The 27,462-nt window shown below is 39.4% G+C and overlaps 3 protein-coding genes and 2 long non-coding RNA genes across 11 annotated transcripts in view; 3 read left to right on the top strand and 2 right to left on the bottom strand.

Moving 5' to 3' along the window:
• Window positions 1-9,805, top strand: part of Clec1a (C-type lectin domain family 1, member A) — a 32,546-nt gene extending 22,741 nt beyond the window's left edge. For 2 of the 4 annotated variants that reach the window (XM_087658931.1, XM_087658930.1), the window contains 2 exons: window positions 1,114-1,180; window positions 2,062-6,404. In XM_087658931.1, coding sequence (XP_087515057.1) covers window positions 1,114-1,180; window positions 2,062-2,075 — 81 coding nt within the window. In that variant the 3' untranslated portion in view covers window positions 2,076-6,404. Of the gene's footprint in view, window positions 1-1,061; window positions 1,181-2,061 lie in introns of all 4 variants that reach the window. The other 2 variants (XM_087658929.1, NM_001109253.1) reach the window with 2 other exon arrangements.
• Window positions 6,412-21,469, bottom strand: Clec9a (C-type lectin domain containing 9A). The gene is made up of 6 exons (NM_001109354.1): window positions 21,283-21,469; window positions 19,777-19,857; window positions 15,094-15,240; window positions 11,895-12,046; window positions 10,018-10,139; window positions 6,412-8,976 (listed from the first exon to the last, which is right to left on the bottom strand). The coding sequence occupies exons 1-6, from the start codon at window positions 21,371-21,373 to the stop codon at window positions 8,844-8,846; spliced, it is 726 nt and encodes a 241-aa protein (NP_001102824.1). The 5' UTR covers window positions 21,374-21,469; the 3' UTR covers window positions 6,412-8,843.
• On the top strand, window positions 18,829-23,662 carry LOC147995093 (uncharacterized). Its single transcript, XR_015687099.1, has 2 exons — window positions 18,829-19,561; window positions 22,345-23,662. It is a non-coding gene; the product is annotated as an uncharacterized LOC147995093 (long non-coding RNA).
• A 1,260-nt stretch (window positions 23,663-24,922) lies between these two features.
• Window positions 24,923-27,462, bottom strand: part of Clec1b (C-type lectin domain family 1, member B) — an 8,767-nt gene continuing 6,227 nt past the window's right edge. For 2 of the 4 annotated variants that reach the window (XM_087658926.1, XM_087658927.1), the window contains 2 exons: window positions 27,067-27,173; window positions 24,923-25,696 (listed from right to left, as the gene is read on the bottom strand). In XM_087658926.1, coding sequence (XP_087515052.1) covers window positions 25,552-25,696; window positions 27,067-27,173 — 252 coding nt within the window. In that variant the 3' untranslated portion in view covers window positions 24,923-25,551. The remainder of the gene's footprint in view (window positions 25,697-27,066; window positions 27,174-27,462) is intronic. The other 2 variants (NM_001191978.3, XM_087658928.1) reach the window with 1 other exon arrangement.
• LOC147995092 (uncharacterized) overlaps window positions 26,924-27,462 on the top strand; it is a 2,028-nt gene continuing 1,489 nt past the window's right edge. The window contains exon 1 of the long non-coding RNA XR_015687096.1: window positions 26,924-27,200. This is a non-coding gene — a long non-coding RNA (uncharacterized LOC147995092). The remainder of the gene's footprint in view (window positions 27,201-27,462) is intronic.

Below are 27,462 nucleotides of genomic sequence, written 5' to 3'. Positions count from 1 at the left end.
CTCAAAGATAGCAGCCAAATAAGAAAGAAGGTATACACTGCTTTTTTGTACAGCTGCATATGGAAAAAGAGTTTCCACATGTAGTATATGGCTATATGTGTACTTGTGTAGGTAAGAAACATACAGACACACAGACACAGACACAGACACACACACACACACACACATATGTACATTTTTTCTTGTGCCTAATGTGAGATTCATGTTATCCTTTTAAATCTTCTTTTTTTTCTTTACTTCATAATTGTGTTCTTATTCATAGTGTCTTTTCCTGATACCTATAGGAATTATGTCTCCATTTTTCCATTGTTTGGAATAATTTTACTTTTTTGTAAATCCTCCCACTTTTTTGTTTTCTTTTAATTCACTAAACAAGAGTAATAGTAATAACCTTTAATGTATAATTAAATTAAATTGCTTTTGGAATACAGGGATTGAACATAAAGCTCAAGACAAGTAGGGCGAGCACTCTACTAACTGAGCCATATCTCAGGCTACACATTATTTTTACCTCTGTCCCGCTGTCTCTCTGTTTCTGTCTCTGTCTCTCCCTCATCTGTATATTGAGACAGGGCCTTGCTATGTAGTTCTGGCTATTGTGAAGTAGGCTATGTAGAACAGGCTACCGGAAAATTCGTGAGAATTACCTGTCTCTGCTTCCTGAATTCTGAGATCAATGGCATGCACACTACATTCAGTTCCTTTCATATTTTATATCAATTTTGAATTTAATCTTATGCCATAAGAATAATGGGTCAGGCATAAACTGGTTGATACAATGCTTGTTCTATGATCCAATATTTATTAAGACAAAGTATGTTATACTTATGTGTTCCATACTTTCTGGACAAATTTCTAAAGGACTTCTTGGCAGGTGTCTTTCCCTCTTAAGTCTCCTGGTGTGTGTGTGTGTGTGTGTGTGTGTGTGTGTGTGTGTGTGTGTGTGTGTGTCCTCTTAGATTTCCATGTTATTCTCCTAGAAGTTCTACTGCTCCCACATGTCCCTCTGCTCCTGATTGAAGCATCTCAAAGCTAAAGTTGTTCTTGTATGCCTTTCACAGGATTTTGCCATGCCCCAGAGCTACTCTGAGTTTTTCTACTCTTATTGGACAGGGCTCTCCCGCAATGGCAGTGGCAAAGCCTGGCTGTGGACAGATGGGACACCTTACTCCTTTGAACTGTAAGCCTTCAGAATAGTCTGTAGGAGAGGTATTTGATGTAGACAGATTAGCTGTGCCATTTGGCAGTAATTATAGAGCATCTATCTGGTTTGCTATTGGAGAGCGCACTCACAGGAGGATGCCTAGAGGTGCTTGTACTGAAATGGCTTAGAAAAGTGGTGGGAGAGAGAAACATGGGGTTCTCAAATAATCAGCAGGTGCTTACTTTTTGTTGTTGTTTTTAAGCAGGTGGTTTCTTAACTGATTTCAGCAGTGTGTATCTATGAGCCTTTTTCTAGGAGGCGAAGGAATAAAAAGAGAGAGAAAAGAGAGGGAATATCTCTTTTAGACTAATAATTAAGTACAAACCTAAGAGACTCATATGTAATAGAGGTTATCCAATTTGTCAATAACCAGGGGTAGGCTATGGCCTCCAATGTGTATTGGCTCTCCAAACTGTATAATGTAAATGTAAAAATTATTATAGCAACTTTCAGATAGGGTGGGCATGAATGTAATCTCTGTATGAAAGTTTATTGCATTTAAAGGTCTGTTTGAGCAGATTCCATTTTCTGTTTACAATAAATCAGGACGTAGTAAAGAAACCATTTGTATTTTTAGTTAAGTAAACTGAATGTTGGAAAAGGTAGATGACTATACATTGGCAATAAAATCAGAGTTCGTGTTTGCTTTAAGAACAATTTTTATTGTTTTGAATAGTCGCTTGCTTCTAAGAATGAGATGGAGACTGAGAAGCTAAAAATAGAATTCATTGGCCGCCATCTCCTCAGCAAAACCACACTGGGGACATAGATTAGGATACTTTTGTTGTTGTTTCTTAATAATCCATTTCAGAAATAAACTCTGATTCAATTACATTATTTTTCTTTTCTTTCTTAAGGTTTGAGATTATAATAGATCCCACCAACCTAAGAAGCAGGGACTGCATGACCATCTTCAATGGAAAGGCTTACTCTAAGGACTGCAAAGAGCTGAGGAGGTGTGCCTGTGAGAGGGTGGCAGGAAGAGTGGTCCCCGAGGAGCTCCAGTAGGGGACATGAAGCACTGGATAAAAGGGGCCAACAGGTCAGCTTCAACCACCAGCAAAAGGATTGTCAAGGGAGGGCAACGTGAAGGAGATTCAAAGCTTTGGGAAACAGAGAGGCAGCTGCTGGGCCTGGTATATGAGAGGTTCTCCTGGTTCCAGCTCAGCATTATCCAGGCCTGGGCTTTACTTCTTGCCCACATTTTCCAAGCACAAAAAGTCTTACTTGTGAACCACCTAGCCCCAGGAAGCCATAGAGTTGTCCTTTTCGATTTACAGAAGATTTTCAGCTTTTTCCCTTCTCAGGGTCTGTTATTAGCCTCTGCTTCATGTCTCTCTTATTCTTGGAAAAGTGAGAAATATAAGAAAATAGAAGGGTTGATACAAAGAGCACAAACTGGGTGTGCTGGTATCCACACAAGTATTGGTCACAGCACTTGGAAGGAGGAGAAAGACATGAGAAGTTCAAGGCCAGCCTCAGATACATAGTTGAAGGCCATCCTAGGCTACATGATACATCTTCTCAAGTAACAGGGAAATAAAGGAACAAAAGAACAAGAGAGAAAAAAAGAAGAATTAAAACAGAAATGTGAAAAAGCAAAGTGAAAAGAGAGAACAGAAGAAAAAGACTTGGCGTCCTTTATCCTAACAGACAGTCCAAGAAAAGCTAGCAGAAGTCCCCACCCCTGTGCTGCTCTACACACAGACAATTTTGTGTGTGTGCGTCCAGTTCACACTTGGCCTTTTCGAGGCTTTCAAAAGTGACTTCACCTGTTGCATCCGTGTCCAGCTTTCCAGCTGATACAGTTCACACTATGTCAATCACCACTCCATCAAATGTGTCTTTCCCTAAACCCGTCTCCGAGGAAAGAGACAACTCTGATCTAAATTAGAATTAATATCCCTGTACTCCCAAAGAGACAAAGCCTAGAAAACACGATAACAAAACAAACAAACAACAAATATCAAATAACAACAAAATCTAAAACAGTCTCTGTATATGCACGGATAATAGTTCGATTTCTTCTGCCATCATGTTTGAACAACGTTTATACCTTTCAGGTACTGAATGTTTAATAATAATATGTGTAAATAATGTGAAACGGGTGAGGTTCTAGAGTGGGTTTGTGATTTGGGAGGGGAGTATCAACAAAGGAATCCTTTTCATAATATGGAAACAATCACTTCTTGACTGCTTGTGCATTGACAATTGGTAGGGCCACTCTAAAGATATTGTTTATGACATTACTTAAGTATAAGAAAGTTTTCAAAGCATATTGTCTTCAAGAGGATGACCTTACAATATTCCTAAAGTGAAATGTTTGAGGCAAAATCAGGACAATGAGCTTGGTATGTTGACTAACGGAGTTGGGGGAGAGGCACAATTTCTCAACAGGCGTGGGATGAGAAAGAGAAGCTGTGACATCTGCACAGCCAGACTCTTGACTAGACATAAGTTTCTCTGGGTGGTGACATTCAAAGCCACAACAGGGTCTTTGTTCATAGCACCATGCCAAGTGGTTTCATTGCTGTAACATTCAGGGGTTGGAAGTACCAACAATAGATTTTTCACACTCTAAATTTTCAATAATAAAAGTTGGGAAACATCTATTTCATGATGAAATTACAATTAAATTAGCTCTTTGTTATGAAAAACAATTCCATATTTATTTTCATAAGACTTAATTTTATTACTGTCATTTATCTAGACATTACTGGGAGGCTACTTGAGTTTTCTTTTAGATTTCCGTCATGTTTGCTAGGGTAGGACTTCAATATTGAATTATATGCAGGTTTCCTGGGTCAAGCAAACAGAATATTTTTAAAACCGTATATTGGCGGTTTTAAAATGGAGGATTTGGGTCCTTCTTGTTTTGGTTTGTTTATTGAGCCAATCACCCCATGTCATGTAGCTTACTAAAATGTGGGAATATTTATAGTCTCCCTATGAGATTACTTAAAATTAGGTGTGAAGTTAGTCTCATGATGTAGGTTGCAATATAAAATGTTTTGGAAATTAAGAAAATATTCTAAATGTTTTAGTGATTCTTTAACTATAGGGGAACCCAAAGGCAGCATCTGTATTCATTAAAGAGAAAAAGTATTCTCAAATATTTTCCGTAATTAACAAAATAATGCCTGTTGCTTCTGTTTGGTTAAATTGTCTAATACAGTATTTCAAAATATGGAATAAAGATCAAGTCCATCACTAGGCAATTGTTATGTAAACCTACTTCAGAAGGAACCAGTAGTCAGCAAGAGAAAGCCAGTTACTTTTTGTACTTGTAAAAGAGGGTCATGGTTCTCATTTATGCTTTGACTCCTGGCATTCTAGGCTCTGGGAGGGTGACATGTGTCTCTCTACCATTAGCTATCTAAAGGGTGAAAAGCATTCCCATTTGCAATCTGAGACCTCAGCAAACTGCCATTTCAGGTGGAAAAAGAGAAAAATAGTATTTATTTGATATATTTTCTTTCCTTGAGACTATCCTTCGCCATTATCCATAACTCCCCTTCCTGTATCCAAACCCCACACTATTGATAACACCATAGGCAAGCATTTCAAAAAATGAGAACAGGGGATATGGTCCAATATTGCCTCCAGAACACTTAAAAACATAAGAAGTGATTGTAAAATGAATTTTAGAGAAGGCTTTCTGTTAATAAAAGATGGAAAGTACATGAACTGGCTCTCCCAGGACGAGAAGAACGTGAAGACGTTTTAATAGTCTCTGCTGTGTAGGTAATTGAGATGAAAAACTGCAGGAAGAGTCAAACAGAGAACATGGCCTTTCCCAGAGAATGAGCTCCCTCGGGTACACAATGAGCTATTTCTTTTCCTGAGGATATTGAGCACTCTCAGGACTTATCAGCAGGAAGCAGGTCAGGAGCCCAGTGACAGCAGGAAGTTTGAGGAGGGCAAGAGGCAGCTTTTACGTGGGGAATACAAATAGATTACAAACATGGCACAATGGTTGAGTGGTCGTCCTGTGACCAGCCTTAATGTTTGGGAGTCAAGTGCCTTTTTTTTTGAAAGATACAAAATAATATAAAACAAAATAAAAATGCCACGTGACTTAAGATAGACAAAATCCACTCTATGAATAGATCTTTAGAGTCTAACGCCAATCGTATCATTCTATCAATATTATTATTTCAGTATTTTATTGTTGTGTTTAGTGTGCAGTACTGTGTATCTGTTTTCAAGTGTAGAGGAATTTTATTATTTTTCTCTTTTTAAAAAGTTCACTTAGTGAGATGGATTAAAAGCACCTAATTCATCATTGGTAGGATTAGGACATTACACTGATCCTCTTGTGGCTAATTACTGGACAGGTATCCTGGATCACTGGCAACCTGCAGTGAGACCTCTCCCAACTGCTCCGTCTGTGTAAGTGCAGCATGGCTGCCTGGGACACTGTAGGCAATTGTGTTAGCTGCACTGTGCATACATCTCTGGCTGGTAAACGCAGCACCCTATATACAGGGTGGATAACATCAGCTGCAGGATGTTTGCGTTCGGTTCCCTTGTACTTTTTTTTTTCTCGAAGAATTGTCCGTGCTTCCCATCCTCTCTCTAAACATAGCTGGATGACAAGCCTTTGAAGAAGCTCAGAGACAAACAGTCTTCAACGTTAAAAATCACCATTGTTCCTCCGTTTTCCAGATTGGTATATTTAGCTACCAGCTGCCAGCTGTGCAAACCAAACAGCCTACAACTTTCACAGTCTGTGGACTCTTTACTCTCCCAGGATCAGCAGAAAGCTAAAGAAATTTCTTCTCCTTTTTCTGAGAGAGAGAGAGAGAGAGAGAGAGAGAGAGAGAGAGAGAGAGAGAGAGAGCATGTGTGTATGTGTGTGCATGTATGTATTGCTTCCACCTTTTAAACACCTCATCAAGGTAAATAAACAAAACCAAGACAAAGACATGATCATCTCATTGCGACAAGACCATAGCCACTGAGAAATGACCTTCAAGTCAAAGGAAACTTAGTTTCCTTAAATAATTTCTGCTGCTTCTTTGGTTAATTAGGTATCATCATCATCTTCATCATCATTGTCTTCGTCATTATCATCATCTTTCTCTTCTTCATCATCATTACTATTCTTATTTATCTAAGTTATGCCTTTTTAATGTGAAGGGAATGATAAAAATGTACTTCTCAGCTTCTTTTTCTCAAAATAAAAGATTAAATACAATCATATTGAATTTAGCAAATATTTATTAAGAGCATGCTATGCAGTATGACAGAGATGACACACGAAATATCTATGTCATGGGAACATGATAACGATCATTTGCAAATTTTTCTTCTGGTAGATGTCACACATTTTAATTTTCCCTTTCCTGCCTAAAATACCATTTTCTATAGTTAGCGTGTAGCATTTGGATGACATTCTTAAGCGATATTTTGAAGTGAATCATATTACAGTTTTATAGCAGGGAAGTTGAGGCACGGGGACCGTCAGTTAGAAGTGCTAGGTAGTTCATCCTGTCAGTGCAGACAGAGCCGTTTGATTCGTGAGCAATAAGATGGGAGGTCCCGCCTACACAACGGGACGTGCAGATGTCTAGCCTATTCCTTTACCTACGTGAAATTCTAATAGTTTCTTTCCCAGCAGAACTCTGCAGTCTGAAAAGCACAATCCACAGAGAGTAGAACCCTGTTTCCTTCTGAGACAGATGAGAGGGATTCAATGATTCTACAGCTTTGGGGCAGAAGTTAAATCCCGCTAAATGTTCATTTTTATTAAGTACTGTCAAATGCTATTAGACTTGTAATACAGTGGGGTTTTATTAAGTATTTATTGTAAGCACACTTTTAATGTCTGGGAATGAATGATTTAAGCTACCAACCAAGCAGCCTGTTTACAAACAACTGGCCAGACTGCCCTCAATGACAGTCCAGCAGTTTGGCCATTTTACTCTGAGGTAAAGAAGCTGAAGAATACACCACTCCATGACTGAAGACAGGCTCCAGTCGGAACTGCTCACACCACCAAAACAGCCTATGGAAAGAGAAGTCTTGGCAAACAACACAGACCCAGAGATCCTGCAGCTGTTCTCTCTCAGGCCAGAGGGGGCGCATTTCCGATCACGGCCCTAGGGAAAGACCTGTGACTGTCTAAACAGTAGTCTGTGCTGTGATGGTACAAACACAGTCCTTGAAGGGCTGCTGTGAAGGGACACACACCCTTATCACACCTCCTTCTTATCTATAAAATAACCTGTTTGGTTCAGCTTTAGAGTCAGCCAGAACACCCCCTCCTCTGACACTCCTGAAGCTGCAACATTAGGACCAATAAAAGACTTCCTGAATGGCCCTTTCTCTTGGCTCTTTTGCTCTGCATCATTAGAGGAGTGGCCTGAGCCGTTAACACAAAGAGAAGACGCAGAAGCACAAGATGGTTGCAAAGGCAAGCAAGCGAGCGGCTCTGGTGGTGACAGCAGCCACTGTGGCAGTGGCAGTGGCAGTCGAGAGACAAAAGAACAGCTGAAGAATTCCAGAGAGGGGCCATGACAGAAAGCGTGGGGCAGAAGAATCAGAGAGATGCCAAGGAATGGTAGAGTCAGAGACAAGAAGAAAGAAGGCAGAAACTCAAGTCTGAATAAACACAGAAGGCTGTGTGGCAAACCAGAGAGGAGAAACATGGGCTTGGGGACCTGAAAGAGTGTCAAGGAGCTGCAGTCTTTAGGACCAAGGATCACAGAAAATCTATACTGAGAGCTGCAACACTAACAGCCAACAGAGGCTGACGAGAGATTCCCACATTCTAGATCAGAGGACTGTAATAGTGGTCACTGCAGAGTTAATGCCCATCACCCTACAGCCATCCAAGAATTATAAGACCAGTGGGAGCTGCCTGCTGCTACTGACTGCTGTCTAAGGCTACAGCTAAAGGTCAGGGATTGTGAAAGCTGTCAAGATCTGGAGTCAGTACTGATTAAAACGAAAAGCTATAAGCCTTTAACCTGAGCATTCAGATCCTAGAGCAATAATCCCCTAGCTCCAAGGGTTAGAAACTGTAAATCTCTATATCCGTGAGTTTCAGCCTCCTAGGCCTTGAGTCTCAGAAGAATATTACCAATACTGGAGGCCCCATTCTGCTCATTTTTATCTAGCACCTAAGTCCCCCTAGTATGTGATTGCTGGTAACACTACCATTTAGAATTCCATCTCTCTCCTCTCAGTGTGTAATCTTATGATACACCATGACTGGAAGCTGATCTGAAGAAAAGCTCTCAGTAAAGAAATTCTGTGATCCTTGGTCAGTTGTAAGTATAGTAGGTAGAATTGTTTACTAAAAAAAAAAGCAAACCAGGGATTACTGTAAAAACTCCTACAAAGACAGCTAGATGTCTGTGCGGTATGGATAGTCACTTTGGACTTTCAAACAGACGGGAAATGATTTTCTCTTCCTTGTTCTCAATGAGTCAGGTCTTCTGTAGCCCTAAATCAATTTTCTCCTGGGTACAATGGACAAGGTCAACTGAAATTTTCAAAGCATTATAGAATATTGCCAAGTTCATATGAAAAAGCAAGTTTGCCTTTGTAGGCCTCACACCAACCTCCTCCTGCATTTGCTCTCTGACCTCTTTCGAACACTTGTGTAGCAGGTAGCTTTGAGTTGTATCTTTCAGATGCAGGATCCAAATGCCTTCTTCTCACAGATAAAATATTTCCAGTTACTGCAGTTATCCGAGATGAGAGTATGGTCTTTGAGGTATCCACAGATCTGGCTGGCTGATAGCTGTCTGTCTGTTGGCAACCTGAAAAGGTAAGGCAGCTTCCCAGGTTAGAGGTTAGATTTGAAGATGACAGTGGTAATTTGAAAGGGAAACTCTTCAGCAATGCTGTTGGATTTAATGTGGTGCCCTTCTGTGGTAGTTTTATCCTTCAAATAACATCTATTAAGTTTTACTAAGAATATGTTGCTATAATTTGAATGAATAGCTTCTAAAGAAAACAAAACCGTGTTTGCACAAAGTTAGGTGATAGCTTTCTTCCTCTTGACTCTGTTCTCAAAATCCTAAAGGCACTTCATTGTGTCTGCCAAACTCCATCTGGAAAGCTCAATATAGAAATCGATCAATAGTTATCGCAGTGTTTTGACCAGAAGGCTCTCTCAGCATTAAGTTATACAAAGAACTAACATTTATTGCCCATTTAGACATTTGGATTATGATTTAAAAAAAACTTTATAAAGGATATGGTAGGAGGGCTGATAAGATTTAGAAGCTGTTCGGGATAGTTTTATGTTAACTTGACACAAAAACTGAAGTCATTTAAGAGAAGGGAACCTCCATTAAGAAAATTCCTCCGTTAGGAAAATACAGGCAGACCTGTAAGGCTTATTCTTAGTGACTGATGGGGGAACACTCAGCCCGTTGTGGGTGTTGTCAGTCCTTGGTGGTTGTCCTGGGTTCTATAAGAAAGTAGGCTGAGAAAGTAATGAGGAGCAAGCCAGTAAGCAGTACCCCTTTCTGGCCTCTGTATCTAGGTTTGAACCCTGCTTGAGTTCCTGTCCTTAGCTCCTTTGGTGACAAACAGAAGTGCATTTATTTTGTAAATAAAATAAAGCCATTCCTCCCCAACTTTCTCTTTGGTCACAGTGTTTTATCACAGAAATAAAAACCCTGACTAAGAGAGAAGCAATAAAACCAAGTCTTAAGTAAATTGGTCATAATTCCAATTAGGAGCCTGTATCATTCTTCTATGTCTTCTGGAAGAAATACTAAGATGCAAAGTCAACTTTTGAAATTTCTTCACATTCCTAGGTTTTCCTTGCAATGTCTCCGCCATAGACTTACAAGTCAGAGAGAGGAGAAGAGCCATCTTCCCAAAACCAAGATCCACTGGGTCCATCTTGAAACACTCCCACCCAGTATTCATATCCTCCTTTGAGCTTCCATATACTGAGGTTGATAAACTCCTATAAAAAACAGGACACAACTGTAAATGAAGAAAAGTAAATACCTGTGCAATATAAAGGCTGATATTTTGTCTAGTCAGAAATTAGTGAGAACTTGAGTGCTGAAATAGAAGAGGAGTTATTAAAATGGAAACACACACACACACCACATTACACATCACACACTACACTCAGAGACACACATATACATACATACACACACCATACCACCCACAGCACACATGCGTGCACACACACACACACACCATACCACACATACCACAACACACACACACACACCATACCACACATACCACAACACACACACACACACCATACCACACATACCACACCACACACACACACACACATACCACATCACACATACATACACACAAACATACACACACACCACACCATACATACACACACTAAACATGCATATACACACACACCACACACCACACATAAACACACACCACCATCACCACCCCTCACCACCACATACCACAAATGCACACATGCACATACATATCCTGCATATCACACACACACACACAAACACACACACACACCACACCACACATATACACACCACACATGCACACACACATTCACATACCACATACCACATGATGCCCCACCCACACATGATTCTTTTGTTATATAGTCAGTGTGCTGTGTTAAATACTTTGAAAAATATGTACATCTGGAATTAAAGTTTTAATGGATTTAGAGTCTGTCAGATAATATGTTAAAGCAAAGTAAGTTTTATATTGGCCCTTCACCATCAAAAACAAAGCTTAGCCCACTTCACTCACGGTGTGGCTTGTTCTTCCCCGCCAGTATATTTTAATATGTGAAGTTTTGGAGATTCCAGCCACCACTCACTGTGAGGACATTTTGTTAGATGAAACATGTTTTATTTTGTCATCCAATTTTGGCAAAAAGTACGTGTTTAAATAATTCTAATAATGTGGCTTAAAGTTTCTTAGTTTACTGCATATTCTTTATATTTCCCATTGTTCTTACAAAACTAAAGTCGGTTAGTGACCATTTTGTTAGAGTGAGAAACAGCTGATCATGAATTCCATTTCAGAGATTCTGTTTAACAGTAAAATGCCTTCAAGAGACATTGTACTATTTATTTAATTAAGATCCTGCTAAGCTAGGATAGTAAGCTTAACCCCTCACTTTTCAAATGCTCACTCTTATTAAGCTGATTCACTTCATGACATTAGTTCAGGTTTAAATCTTTGTAATTTTTCTTTGTTTCCGAGACAGGATCTTGATACCCAGGTCTCAAATTCAAGATCCCCCTGCCTCAGCCCTCTGTGTACTGGATTTGCATGCATGTGTCAGTATATGCAGACTGGGACTTCAGTTTTCATACTCTTATTTTTCCCTGTGCATTACAGGTTATTTTGTTTCCTGTAGCATCAAATGCAATACATTTAAGAACATCCACAGCTGGGATGCACGTGGGGAGCATGTCACAGCCCAGAAGCCCTCTCCCTTCTCCCTTCTGGGTTAACTAAGGCAGAAACAATCTGTGCTCTTCACTTTCTGGAAAACCAACCTCATTTTCACTTCTCCAATTACTTGGGGAAAAAATTTATGTGAACCTCTACTTTGTCTCTTTACATTTTTTATGCTAAAAATCTTTCTGCACTTCTATGGCAAATGAAGGAATTCTATCCAATGAGCATCTGTACTTCACTTTAATGAGTAACATGGTATTTGCAGAATGACATGAATTCACATAATCATCTTTACCATTTCTTCTTTGCTGTCTATTTGAAGGAGACTATCGCCCTCTTTTAAACAACTCTTCTTACTGTTGTTCCACGTTTCCCAGCGGTCAAAGGCATAGTAACAACTTTTTCCATTCTGAATCCAGTTCGGTGGACAAGGGTTGCAGTTACTGCCTTCAAAATATAAACATTTTCTTAATTGTCCTCAACACACAAAATTGGCATCCTAACTCCCTCAAGATAACCAATGGTACCCATGAAGCAGAACCTATATCCATGCAGCTTCTCTGAGGCTGAGTGTTGGGTTTCAGACCCAGGACAAGGCACCGAGGTTCATATTTTACATACAGACCTGGCTTTCAGATTCCCCTAGCATCCTTCAGTCCCTACCTGGCATGCCCAACCCCCAACCCTGACTTTTTCAGCCTAGAGGCTGGGATGCCCTTCCCCTATAGGACCTCTGTCTCTGTCTCTGTCTCTGTCTGTCTGTCTTTCTTTCTCTCCTCCTCTTTCTCCTCTCTGACCCACATCCTCTTCTCCTCACATACTTCCTTTCCTTCTCCCCAGAACCAGAGAGCAGCTTCACGATAAACCTGCGTTTATATTTTTGATTTGGCTTGATTTGGCTCATTGCGCCCATGGAGAAAAAACTTATCATTGGGTACAACAAGATTGTATAATTTCCACCCGAAATAGCACTCTAATAATTAGTTTTAGTTAAATTCAGTGTGGAGATGTCTTTTACCCAAGTTTTTCCTTCTATATCAAAATTAATCTTTTTCTTCCGCTAAGGTATGGACTGGGCTGAGAAGTACGCCTTGAATTGATGTGTTAATTCTAAGGTTTAAGCAAATAAATATTTCATGTATAAAAGAGAGAACAGTTAATGCACAAAAAGAATGGCTTGAAAACAAGTAGGTGTGAGCTGGGCATACAGAGAAAAAACATTTTAGTACTTCATAATAACTAAGAATCAGGCCTTACTATGAATGCTTTTTAAGGAACATGTCTTAAGAAAGAATATATTCAAAACAGCACAGGTTTGACTGAGGGATTTTAGCATAGTCGTAAGGGAGAAGACAGAGAAACTCATAGAACACTGATTGCTAGAGAGCACTGTTCCTTGTGGGGTGGGAAGCACTTCACAAGTGGTTTTCCAGGATGAATACTGAGTCCTTAAGGCTTTCTGGTAGCCTGTGTTTGAAACCAGCGCTAGCCAGCATGCTGAGCACAGTGAAGGTCACAGCAGGGTTAATGCTGAAATGGTGTTTGGAAAGTTAGAAAACAGGAAGGATTAGTGGATCGCCAAAGCAGGTTATCAGCTGTATTCAGTGTTGATGTCTCAGAGGAGGGCCTGATTCATGCTTATAACAACTTGTTATATATGAGAAGACTGTGGACAGTAACTCCGCAAACATTGTGTTGTTGCTGATTTTACTTAGATGTTCTATTAGAATGAGCTATGTGGACTATAGTGATGACTCAGAAGCTAAAATCACATATTTCTCTTGCAAAGGATCCAGATTTGGTCCTAGCACCTAAGTTGGGTAGCTTACAACTACCTAGAGGTCCAGCTCCAGGGGGACCTGATTTCTTTGACCTCATCTGGCATGTGCATTCACATGTTCATACTCAACACAGATACCCGCTCACACAGACACACTTAAAAAATAAACCTTAGTTTTTAAAAGAAAAAATGATAGCTTTTTTTCTTTTCATACAGCTCAAAACTCAAATAGGATCTTCTACAGAAAATTTAACATTCCAAACAAGTATTAATTCACTCTTGACTATTTAACAAAATGCAAAATAGGTAATAATAAAATTTTATTCTTAAAAATATTCGTAAAATGTAAAACTGAATTAACCTTATAAGCTTCTTAATAGAAAGTGTGTTTTGCATGTTATGATAAATACTTATTTCCAAGATCAATTTTCATGCTTAACTATCTACAGAAAGATTCTAAAACAAGAGACAAATTAAATGAATTGCACGGTTTGGAGCTAGAATTGAAAATAAGCCTAGATTTGAGTGACCAAATGAAGTGTATTGTTGATTCTCAAGAGCCTAGCCTAGGAATCACATGCAACCCATTTGATCTTGCTATAATCTTGGCTTAGCTGATCATATGAGGGATGTCAGTTGTTTCAACACTTCCCAGGAAGATGTACAAGACTCTGAACTACAGAGCAACTAAAGTTTGTCACACTTACCAACTGCAAAGAGACAGAGAGAGCTCAGTGCTCTGGCCCTCAGCAACATGAAGCATTCAGCTAATCTTTTAGGGACCTGAACTCTGGCCAAATTGGGATGGATGAATGGATGAATTGATGATTGATTGGTTGATTGATTGACTGAGTTTTAGTCTTGTCACAGGAAAGGATCTCAAAATAATTTGAAACAGAGCAGGATATTATGAAAGATACTTCAATATAGACTTTAATAAGCATGAGAGCTAGAGGTAGAGAGGCCCTGGGAGAAAAGAGTCACGTGAAAGCAGGGTTGTCAGCTTCCCTAAGGCTGAGCTGGTAAAAGTAAGGCATATCCAAGTGTGGATGCAGGCTCCTCACAGAGAGTCATGAGCAGTTGTCCTGGCACTGGCCCTGTGTGCCACTCTGCTGGGTCTGTAGAATTACTGTCCATAACATTTCCAAGAAATCTTTGCATTTTGATAAGTGAAACTATCAGACGGCTCTGGAGATGCCGCGGGTGGAGGCATCTTCCTGATAAATCTGATAAAGTAAAACCAGGAGCCACTAGGGTTGCACACGGGCTTCAGTACGAGTCCTTTCCCTGTAAATAAGACTTCTGGTCAAGTTCCTAGAAAATTGCAGATTTACAGCTGAAGGGAGAATAGCAGTAGTTAATGACCCTGGAATCCTGCTTCCCTTAAGCCGAATATTACCCGATCCCTGGATAAGGACCTCCTCCCCCTCTTCATCTCACTACTGTCCGTCTTCCAGACTTCTCTTGGCGTCCACTCGAAACCTTAATAATCAATAGAGGGCAGACTATACAGAATCATTTCTTTTAAGAAGCTGCTGCACACATCTGGATCTCTACTGAGGTCATGTATTTTTAGCTGAGCGTGATGTCTCATTACTGTCATCCCAGGATGCTGAGGCAAGAAAGTCACACATTAGAAAGCAGCCATGGTGCGTTCTGACCAGCCTAGGCTATATGACAAGCAATGAAAGCCAACTGGTTCTCTGTCAGTTACCTGAACGGAGAGATCTTTGTAGTGAGGCTTGGCAGCTTTTTAACTGCAGTGTATGGTTCCTCTGCCACTCTGTGAGGTTCAGCAATGCTGTGTCCTGTCGGATGAGCCTTTCCCGCTGCTCCATTACAAGAGAGGACACCTGGGAGACTGTGAGAAGGGTGAGCATTCTTTATCAAATATATAATAAAAGTAACCCCCCAGCATGGATCAAAGAAAACATCAATGGGGATGAGGGCGTAATTTGCCTGTCTTTGGGTTTTTATTTAAAATTTACATTATTCAAAGAACCAAGTGTTACAAATGCCACACAGCAAAACAAACAAACAAACAAACAAAAAACCAAAGCAAAACAAAACAAAAGTGGTCTTGGCTGTCCCTTTCCATTATTCACCCAATATCACTCCTCAAGAACAGATAAATTTATCAAGTTCTTTTAACAGACTTTTTTCCAGAGATATTTTAATTAAAAAATATCAATCAAAATAAAACTTCTGTTCAGCCTCTCAGGCAAAGGGTAGGAGCCTGTTCCAATGATGGTGAACACTTGATTTTATTGTTTATGTATATTTTAGCCTTCATTCCTATAAGCACACAAAAAGCTCTCACTCATCGACTCGTTATAATAGGTATAATAGGCAAATGAGGTAGTCTTACTTCATTTTGCACATCTGAAAGCTATTTTTAAGATGTGTGGCTACATTGAAAGTTCGTGGACATTTAAATTTCATTCAGTATCCCTAAGTGACCCTCCATGTATGTCATTGTAGACAGCATTTCAAGGTCATGAGCACTTACAGCTCTCTCTGTTTGAGACCCAAATTCTCTTCACAGACGTGAACAGGTTGGATATATTTTTCTTGTCTACGTAATTATAGCCTTTGGAAACACCACACCTTCCGTTGGCTTTCTAGTGCTTTCCTCAGCTGGAGTCAGGCTGAGTAGTGCATCTGAAGTTCACACAAGGCGTGATGCAAGCTAGTTAATGGAGTAGCTTGTTACTGTGGTCTGAATATTTGGGAACCAGAATTGTGACTAATTTGTCAGCCTTGTTTATTGACAGCATGCTGGATGGTTTGCCCTCTGTTCTAATGAGATCCTGAGAGATGCCTTCTGCTGAGGCAGGTTGCCTAGTCTCAGCAAAATTTTGTCTTTATGATCAGCAAAACATAAAAATCTCCAAGCAAGACTCTGGGACTTCTTAATACCACAGTATCCTGTGCAAACATCAGCAATTCGTGAACTAACAGAAAACCGTGTCATAGTGGAAACAGGCAGGAGAAGGTACCTGCCTTATCTGTCCAGATCCCTACCCATTCTCCTTTTCCCCCTATTAACGTCAGATAGCATCTCATGTACCTCAGGCTGGCCTTAAACTCACTACATAGCCAAGGATGGCACTCCTGATCCTCCTGTTTCCTCCTCCCATTTGCTGGGAATGCAGGTCTGAGTCACTACTATTCCTGGCTCCGTCCAGGATCCTTCTAATGAGAGGCTTTACTGGCAGTATCCTTATTTACTTCAGTGCTATGAAGTTGTATTGTTACTGTGTAATAAACTAAACTCTTTACATTTCAATACACTAACATGTGGAGGCCTGCTGTTTAGGTTCTATGAGTCTCTGTTAGCAACCAGCACTGGGTCTAGAGATATTGGTTGACATATTGCCTGCTTCAAAGATCGGTTTTGGTAAAATTGTAAACTACTATGCACATTTCATTGGACATTTAGCTTGACTTATGGTGATTTATTTACCTAGCTGATAAGTCTTTTCTCAGGATACCATCGTTTTAATTTTAGGTTGCATTTTCTACATAAAAGACTAGAAAGGATACATGTTGTGACATAGGAGTTAGGATGGAGGAAACAATGGGGTTGTTAGCAAAGATATTAGTGTGGGTCTAGGATTAGCCAGTACGATCAATTTAAAAATTATAAATAAGTATCATTATGCTAAGACTCCTGGCAATTTTAGTTTTGCACGTGAAACTATAGCTCATGCCTATAGTAGTTCATTTACAGTTTGACATATTTGGGATTAATGCCATTGTAACTATGAGGAATTACGTCAATGTTTTCCCAGATGTTTATGCAACGTCCCACTGCCATTTAATGGGGAACTTCCACCCACATTCTCTTAGTTGCCACTTAAAAGTGGCACAGTAAACTCACCGTGAACGTCTAATGAACTGACAAAGGAGGGCATGGAGAGACAGAACAGTTTACATCTAAGCAGCCAGGAAAGAGGAGAGAGGGCTGACACTGGACAGCTCACTTTATCTCTGTCCACACTTCACCCTACGTGATGTTGCATCCCACAAAAGGAGCTCCTGCATGGTTAATCCTCTTTCGAAATACTTCACTGTTTTCAGTCTAACCAAGTGGACAAGATTAAACATCACAGCACATAGCCTCGTCTTCTTCTTTTAACTGTGTTTTACTCATGTTTCTGGGTTTTGCTATATTCTCTTTTATGCTTTAAAAAAACTATATGTATTTCTTCTACATTATCTGCTAGTTCACTGGATTTTTGTTGGTGGTGGTTTTCAGTGCTAGATATAAAACCTAGAATTCTGTGCTCACCAGGCAAGAACTCTACCACTGAGCTAAAGCCCCAAGCCTTCACCTATTTTTTAGTTAGGTAGATATAGTAAACTCTTGGTGTGGGGAGGCCAGGTGACTGCTGTTGTAGGTTGTTAAAACATGCACACTAGAATAGCTGCCACGCATCTCTATGACTTGAAATGGTAGATCCAGTTACATCCTCATGCATACATTCATGCAATAGGCCATCTTTACAATTGAGATACCGGATATAGCCACCACAGAAGCTTCCTGTCTTAACTTTTTAACTAGAGTTTTATTCTAAGGCAGTTGAAGTTTTGTATGTAGCTGTAAGAAATAACAGGTTCCGTCAGCTCTTATTCCAACCATCTTTAAAACTGAAGTTCAGTGTCACAACTAGGGCATCAACACTGATGGTGTTATAGCATGGCATTTCTTTATCACCACACAGACCCAACCGATTGCCTTTTTATGAAGGTCGTCCATACCCCTCCAGCCCTTACATGCTCTAGGTCAGTTGTTTTGTCAATACAACGACATTATAGAAACAAGATGTTACCATTTTTAAGAGCTTCTTCCCCTTCTCAGGATGCTTTCCTGGAGATTTACCCAGATAGTTGGATAAATTAAAAACTCATCGCATTTTTATTGCTGAAAAATATTTCCTTGACCTTAATTGCGACATTTGTTTATCCAGTCATTCACAAAAGAATATGTTGGTAGTTTTGTTGTTTGTATAGCACAAATTAAGGTGCTATACACAGGTGTGTTTGGGTTTTAGTGAACAAAAGCTTCCGTTTTTCTGCGATGAGTGCTTGGTATCACCGTTCAGTCCTACCAGAGATGATTTCATAGCCCGAGCAGGGCTTCAGCTTCACAGACAGATCAAGCACGTGGTGTGGCTGGCTTGGACTTTCAGTTCTCTGGTGTGTGTAATGTGCCTCACTATGGTTTACAGCTTGTTTTCACTAACAGCTAAAGATATTAAACCTTGTTTTCATGCTTGCTTGACACTCTTTTACATTCTTTGGAGAAATGTGTTGTCATGTCATTTTTCCATCTGAAAACTAAATGGCTTGGTTATGTGGTAAGTTCTTAAAGAGTTTTTATCAACTTTAGGCTTAAGTATATCATTGGGTGTATGGGTTCCAAGTACGTCCTTCTCCTGTTTTGTATGTTCAGCCATTTATATGTTGAAGTAGGTGTATTTTATCAGCTTTTGCTTTTATTAATAAGTTGTTAAATCTTAGATCTAAGAACTCTGCATATATTTGGAGAATGGATTTGTTCCCTCTTTTGTTTTTGTTGTTGTTTTCTAATTTGGTTTGGACATTACCTAGAATTGAGAGTAGAAAGCTAATATTCTTTACAATATTAATAACGTGGTACATATAAGGATTGAAATATAATCATACCTTTTCAGAAACGAGAAATAGTTTCCATATTCTGATAAACTTTACTGGGCAAGCTCTAGTTCAAGTCATTTCTGTTTTGCTTATTATACTCTGGATGGCTTGGAGTCCATCAGATGGTAATAGAAATGCATTGGCATGGAGTGCACCATATGGTAATAGACAGGAGAAAAGGAGACTTCTGCTTGGAGCTTTACTCTATGTAAAAAGTTAACACTTGACCTTTATTGGTGCTTGAATTGTAATTAATTTGCAACAAGTTAGAAATAATGACTGAACAATGTTGTTTCCTCGATAATTGTACTAAAATATTTTTAATTAACCTTCTGCTTTCTCTTTTTTTTTAATTTCTTTTTTTCGGAGCTGGGGACCGAACCCAGGGCCTTGCGCTTCCTAGGTGAGCGCTCTACCACTGAGCCAAATCCCCAACCCCAACCTTCTGCTTTCATGGGAAACACCACATCTCTACAATGAAACTAGTGGTTCTAGAAAAGGTAATTGCATTCTTTTAGGTGATTACTTTTACAATAGTCTATCTCACTGTATGAACTCTCTCTTTATATAAGTCTAAGTGCCTTTACAGCATTTATGTGTACTCAAATAGCTCCTAATTTATTTATTCATCCATGTACATATGTGGACTTTTAAAATTAATATAGCTATTCATAACTCATTTATGTTAACACTGAAGATGGTCTTTTGTACTTACACTTGATGCCCAAGAAAATGGATGCTGCTAGTAAGCCCACACAGACCACACAGGAAATCACCGTCACAATACACCATGTTCCTAAATGTGGGACCAGACAGTGACATGAGTTAGAGAAAGTAGTTGTAAGGGATGAGTGGAGATGATGTCAGGATGAGTGAAAGAGAGTTGGTCCTTCATACTGGAGAAATGAAAAGATTTGAAACTCTAATAAGAAAATCTTTGCTTAAATTCTCTCAAATGAAACTTATAGCATGGGATATACCTGACTTGGAAAATACCAAATTCAATAGACTTAATAACATCTCTCTCCAATCCTAATGTACACTATTGTGATTTTTTTAAAAAAAAAAAATCCATCTATCTTTCTGTGTCTAACTATCTAGTCTTTTTCAATAATCTTAATAATACCAACCAGACAACCTTGAATTCTTTTTTTTATTATTAACTTGAGTATTTCTTATATACATTTCGAGTGTTATTCCCTTTCCAGGTTTCCGGGCAAACAACCCCCCCCCTCCCCTTCTTTATGGGTGTTCCTCTCCCCATCCTCCCCGCCTTGCCGCCCTCCCCCCAACAATCTAGTTCACTGGCAACCTTGAATTCTTAACACGAAGACTCTCTTACCTGTTTTCAGGACCTTTTGAACATGATTTATTGAAGTATTTTTAATTTTAATGAGTAACTTAGAAAATGAACAAAAATTTTCAGCTAAGTTTACAACTCTTCCAGGAAGAAAAGTGAGCGATGTGGCTTATTACATTCTTCATCCTAATAAAAACAATTGTCCTTACATATTGGGATAGGCATGATAATGTCTTGCCTATGATGACTCTGAGTCATCCCTGGAACCTTGAGATGGTGCTTTATGTGACAAAAGATATTCTGAAGCTAATAATATATTAGAAATCTGATATAGGAAAGTTAGCTTCAATTAGTCAATTTGTAATCAATTCGGCCTAAAAACTAATGAATGAAGTTACTTGGAAAAACATAATAAAATGCTTTTAAGCCCATCCAATTGTTTATTTTATGGTATTATATGTGACACCTAGTTGATGAATTAAAGAAAAGACAATAAAAATACACAAAACTTATCTACTTGAAAATATTTTGTGCTGTAGAGTTTTAAAAGCAAAAAGTAACATAAGATGTAGAAACAATTATCAAATACTGAAAATGTAATTGCCTCGGCATGAAGACAGTTTGTCCTAGTTTTCCAACTTCTTCCTATATTTCTTACGATTTGTCAGATAATTTGCTGATTATTTTACATAAAAACTCAACTAATTTAAATGACATGATCTCTTTTACTTTTGCAAATTGGGAAATTGGGAGAATATATCACATTTCCCGAGCCCAGAGTCCTCCATGCTGGTAAATGTGTCAGGCACACTAGACTACTCTAAAGAGTTTATCTCAGATTAGAAGATGCACTTGGCTTTATCACAGTATAGAAACAGGAAAAAAGTTATCGTTTTCTACAAGGCATGTTGAATTTCTTACCTGGACATTTGCTAAGGGATGGACACTTCTGAGAGGCCTCTGAGGTTGGAATGTCCCACTGAAGAGAGGTGTATATTTCTTCCTCATGCATGCTGAAGGTGCTTGGAGAGGTAAAGCAGTCAACATAGGAGCCCAACACAAAGAACTTCTTTAGTAGTCAGGAGTAGGCTGGTACAAAAAAAATGGAACTGGCTACGGTTTCACAGTGGTAAAATGCAACGGGGATCAAGGTGCATCATCATCATCATCATTCAGAAAGTGGAACTTTTGGAGCTTAAACTGAAACATAACTCCATAAATGAAGAAATGAGAATGTACGGAACTCAAAATGGCTAAAATCAAATTATACTGTTGCTCTGATTTCCACACGATACCAGATGCTGAAGATGAGGCGCACCGTATGGAAGCACAGCGATGATTCGGGGAATAAAGACAAAGGCCATCAAATCTAGGCACACCAACTTGTACATAGCTTTTGGATTTCCAAAAAAGAAAACTTAGGAGAGATTTCATCCCTACATTTATCTCCAATCGGTCTGTTGATCAGGGTAATACTGACTGTTAATATAAGTAAACTTCAAAATAGCAGTCAACACTGGCAACATTCAGATCACCTTCATAGTTTTTTTCCCAGAGATACAAGTTGGTGGAGAGCTTTCTCCCAAAGGGGCCTGGGTTTCTTTCACCTTCTAGAATATTGGAGCCATGATAGAAAAGGGAGAGAGAAGGCGAAGAACCCACACTTGCTTCTTGAAAGCCATAATCTGGGAGTGCTGGCATCACATCCATCTCGAGCCATTGCATTTCCATATTGGACATGAAGGTTAGGTTTTCCAAGGAAAGCATCACCCAGAGGTAACTTTGCTCTTGGATGCAGAATCAATTATTTAATGGAAGGCTGACCATTTTCATCACATCCTGTGACTACAGCATTGGTATTGAGCAATTTGATTTTATTAGACATCATTTATTTCTAGGCCACTTGTCCTTATGTCCAAAGATAATTTCTCAATAATGTTTAGTCCATACAACTTGCAAAATGGCTTGTTTTTATTTTTTTAGTTTTTAGACTCTCCCTGGATCTTCATCACACTGAAGAGGTGATGCAAGGGTATTCACTAATAGGACTACAGGTTTGGAAAGGAAGAAGGAGGTCAGTGGTGACACATGTACTGCTGGGCTGTTGTCCCTCCATGGCCTAAAGCAGTAAGAAGAGTGTTCATGGGGACTCGGTGGTCTGCCTCACTAGAGCCAAGGGCTGGAATACAGAACATCAAGCTTTATCAAACCAAGACACATAGGGGATCTGAATCATACTTCTGACCACACCCCATGTGTCTCAGAGGCCGACTTTCCCCAGAAAAAATGTATTTATTTGTGTTTAGCTTCCTGAAACACAAGGAGTAGTCGGTGGGGTCATTAAGGACAAATGAAAAACGACCAGCACATTCTGCCAACATTTCCTGTTGTGTTCCTGGCCTGAAAACAGAGTGACTGAACTCCAGATAACCCTCTGCATATGCCAGGCTCTACCAGGAGGAGAAAAGAGGAAGAAACCACACCACCAAATAATATTGTAACTAACCTCAGGATCCAGACTTCATCAGCTGCTACTCATTTCCAGTTTCCCTTCTCATTTCACCAGCACTAAAACCAAAGCTTGAATAGATGCAGTGTTTTCCCAGGACAAGCCACTCTCTGGGAAATTTCAAGGAAGCCATTGATTTCTCCCAACAAAACATCCATACACTATATGCGGTGTTCCGCTTTTTTTTTTTTTTTTTTTTTTTTTTTTTTGGTTTTCGATATTTGCTCTTCATTATTCAGAGAGTTCTTAACAACTCTTCTGAAGCCAGATCACAGGTTTAACTTCCTCACTACAGTTCTGTGAAGCAGAGGGGTGAGTGGGCTCTAACTCGGGGCACGGAGAAGTCCGTTTAGCTAGTTCCATGCTGAGTGTTTGAAATGAAGCACTCCGATCATAGAATCTGGGTGTTTTCTTTTCGCTACATGCTTTAGGCACGAGTACAAGGGAAAAGGAGACCTTGTAGGTACTGTTTGGTTGCTGTAGGTACAGGTTGGTCTTGCCTTCAGCGTATATTTAGCTGGGCATTGAATATGTTCCCTCTAAGGCTATGTTGTAGTAATATATAAATATGCTAAAGAGATGAAAACCACTAACATCCAGGCATAGGGTTGACATTTGGATGGTTTCTGAATTATTTGTCCCCATTTGTTTTGTGCAAATAGTTTCATACAAGAAATTCAGCCCTGAATCCTCACCTCCAAAGGGGGGTGAGCATGGGAGTGGGGGGAAGCCAAGACTTCCCATATTGCAAGGCCAATATCTTGTTATTTAAAATAAAAAAGCCAAATAAATTCTCTTGTTTCTTTTCTTGTGTGTGTGTGTGTGTGTGTGTGTGTGTGTGTGTGTGTGTGTGTGTGTGCGCGCGCGCGCGCGCGCTCAGGTTGGGGACTAAGAAATCTATTCCTGTATGAACAGTCCAAAATAAACCAAAGTGCAGACTTGCATGTCCATGCACAGAGCTGTAAACCTAACATATTTTAGTATCCTACAGTTGATGTTCTGACCAATATTTTATATAGTTACATCAAATATCATCACAATTCTCTTCTGGATAGGATAATCGGCTCACTGCAAAGGCAAGGAAATGATGTTAGAGACTAAACCTCTTGCCCTAAACCACACAGGGAGTAAGTGCTAAATCAATGTTTATTGGAAGATCTTGAGAGGACTGCTTACAACAGGGTCACTGGGAATGTGTGTTAAAAACACAGATTTCCATATTTCCCCAGCCTTCCGAGTTCCATCTCTCTTCATGCTTGAACGTGTTCTGTTTCCACAAAGTCCTCAGCTGAGATAAACTGTATTCCTGACCCTGTTTTCTCACTAGTTAAACAAAGGAAGCTATGGGGAATGGCTCAGGGAAAAAGTATGACTTTTGCCTCTTATCCTGTTAGAGGTGCCTCCCCACAGGCTCTATAAATAACTTCTGGGTTATTCAGCAAACACCAAGCATAGTACTGTCAGGAAAAGAACCAGATAAAAAAATTCTGCTTCTTCTTCTGCCTTTTGGACACTCTGCTTCATCAAGAAATATTTTATGGTTTTGCCATCACTGTGCAGTCTCTCTCCCATCCAGTTTTCTTGTGTTGTGTGGAAGGCGACCATTGTTGAGTGTGAAGAGAGTGAACTGGATGAGTCAGGATGAAAAGCACATGGTTTCTTATGAGTCAGGGACCTGCTTGGCTCTGGTCGCAGATGATGAACAAGGGAGTTAGGGACTGTTTCCATGGCATTTCTGCTACAGTTAGTGCTCATAAGTTTTATTGTAAGCATAAAAGTTATACAAAAATTAAATCATAAGGTCATTGTATAGATACCATGAAACTGGGAAGTTTGTTGAAGTATGTAAGATAGGCAATATCATCCCATTTTATTTTATTTTAAGATAATCATATCATTATAGAAAATATATTTTGTATATTTTCATTTTTATAAATATATTTGTTATTTTTATATTCATATATATATGAATACACACACTGTGATTTATCCTTCAGCCCCAAATCAGCCTATTTTAAATATGAGAAAATGGAAATTAAACAAAATAGAAAGTTGTCTCATTAGCCAGACACGTCTTTAATTCCAGCATTTGGTATACAGAACAAAACACCTTGTCTACATAGGGAGTTCCAGGACAGATAGGGCTCTCCTCTCTCAAAGATAGATAGATAAATAGATAGATAGATAGATAGATAGATAGATAGATAGATAGATAGATAGATACATACATACATACATACATACATACATACATACATACATACATACATAGAATGAATTGCTTTATGGTTGCCTTTCAGTTAAGGGGTCATAGTATTTAAACTATTGTATAGATTCCAAACTGTATTATTTCTGCTCTCCGATGATGTCTTTCTTAACTAGAATATTTTGCACAGTGTTCACTCCCTAGTGCCCTAACTTAATTTTAATTTTATGTGTGTCTATTTGAAGATGAAATGGGTTACAGCAAGCTAAGAAAATGAAGAATGGATGAAAAAAAGAAAGTTATTGGAAAAGCTAGAGAACTGTTCACATGCTAGTTTCTTAATCTACAGAGAAAAGATCAGACCTATTGTATAAGGATGACATAAAAACCAAAACAAGCAGTTTTATGGGTGCTTTGTCCAGATCTTTTATTGCATGGTCAAGCACTTCTCTGACATCCTGCCGGTCCTTCTGCATTAAAGCAGTTGTTCCACTCTTGTCAGGGCAGCATTTCTCTCACATATTAAGTAATGTCTCTCTGTACAGGAAGCTGGGTGGATTTTTCCATTATGAAGATAAGCACAATTCATGTTTTCTTCTGTATTCCTAGAAAGATCAATCCTACAAAAAACAAAAAAAGGCAGATGGCACGATTTTTAGAAATACAAATAGATAAGGAAGCACAGGATGTGTTTATTTTGTTGATCAAACTAGAGGCTTGGGGTAAAGAAACAGCATTCTCAGCTTTGAGAATCTCTCTGTCTGCTTCTGAGTATACAGTTGTAATACTGTATTACTGTGTTACTGGTAACAATTTAATACAGTGTAAGTCAAGGAGAACGTCAATGAATGCAAGGTACATGGAGGTCCAGAGGAGGAGGCACATCAGAATCTGATGTGCCAAGCAAATCTTTACCTATAATTCACCTTCGGCCAGTATGGAAAGAAGACTAGGTTTAAAATAAACAGCGAGGAAATGGGAAGCTCTTAAAGAGTCAGCAGCTAGCAGCACAACATAGGAAAAGTCTCAAGGAAATGCAAGGTAGCTAAATACTGCAGTGCTGAAATGTAACAGCTCCAGGTAGATTTATGGTAGATTATTGCATGGTAATTGTGCACAAGTTTGTCTCGATTCTCCGAATCACTGTTTACAATAACAGACAAGGAAAACATGCTAAATCTACTTGGCAGACACCTATAGACACCAACTAGTTAGCAAATGGTTGAGGTCTGTTCTGTTTTAATACCGAAACTCCAGTGAGGAGAAATTGGTAAGGTGTTCACAGATAAACAGATGGGAAAGTGCAGAAAGCAGCAAGAACTGTGAAGACGTGAAGTGGTGAAGAGAAAACAGAGTGGGTGTGTGCTGAAAGGAGCCTAAGGGGCTAAGTTCATTTCCAGCCACATATATAGCAGGGGTTGGGTCTAGTCGGATATCAAAGGGAGGAGAGGCCACTGGTCCTGGGAAGGCTGGATGCCCCAGTGTAGGGGAAAGTCAGGGTGGGAAGGCAGGAGGGATTGGGTAGGTGGGGGAGCACCCTCATAGAAGCAGGGGAAGGGGTGTTGGGATAGGGGGCTCCTAGAGGGGAAACCAGGAAAGGTGATAACATTTGAAATGTAAATAAAGAAAATACCCAAGGAAAGAAAAAGAAAAGAATCAGATCAAGTTACACATACACACACACACACACACACACACACACACACACACACACACACACACGGGCATGGAGAAAGAGAGAGAGAGAATTGAAATGAATAGGGGCGATATGAAAATGAATCACTACTTACATAAGTGGAGGAGAGGGAGGAGGAGAGAGTAAAACTGCCCATCAGGGCTCTCTGGTTAGGAGTAGGGCACACATGACTGGCAGCTACAACCCACAGTAGAATAGAGGCATCTCAACTTTCAGGCCACTTGTGTTCAACAAGAAAGATCTGGGAGTCAAAACTTTGAACAATGCCTTCAAGCTGAACTTCCAGGGACTTACGAATTATTGTGAAGAACTGAGCTGTCTTCCCACATCCAGTCTTTCTTAGAGTTCTGGCGTGATAATCCAATCCAACGGACTGAAGTAATCCTGTCTGTGATGTATTTCTGTTGCAAGCATAAATACATACCATGGTAAGTCCCTCCACAGCACTGCGTGATAGTGTAACACAATTTCATGATAAAGCCTTTCACAAACAACCAGAATTATGCGTCTGTGTTGGTATAATGGATTGTGTCTCACGTCTAGGATTTTGCAAATTTGAATTGTTTTGAGATATTAAAAAGTGTATAGAGCATATGAGAAATTGTATTAAACAGGTAATATGCTAGTCTTCCTAGGGTATTTATACTGCATGTTTATATTCCCTAACTATTGAAGATTTGAGTGCCAGGA

Source organism: Rattus norvegicus, chromosome 4 (genome assembly GCF_021556685.1).
Source record: "Rattus norvegicus strain SHRSP/BbbUtx chromosome 4, alternate assembly SHRSP_T2T, whole genome shotgun sequence".
Lineage (NCBI taxonomy): Eukaryota > Metazoa > Chordata > Mammalia > Rodentia > Muridae > Rattus > Rattus norvegicus.
This window is presented reverse-complemented; position numbering and strand designations above follow the sequence as displayed.

Coding starts and splice junctions, on each gene's coding strand:
- Clec9a (NM_001109354.1), bottom strand. CDS start 21,373: ATGCATGAGGAAGAAATATACACCTCTCTTCAGTGGGACATTCCAACC. Junction 10,140..11,894: donor TAGACAGCAAAGAAGAAATG/GTAAAGATGATT, acceptor TGTTTTTTATAG/GAGTTTATCAACCTCAGTAT. Junction 8,977..10,017: donor TCTTCTCCTCTCTCTGACTT/GTAAGTCTATGG, acceptor TTACCTTTTCAG/GTTGCCAACAGACAGACAGC.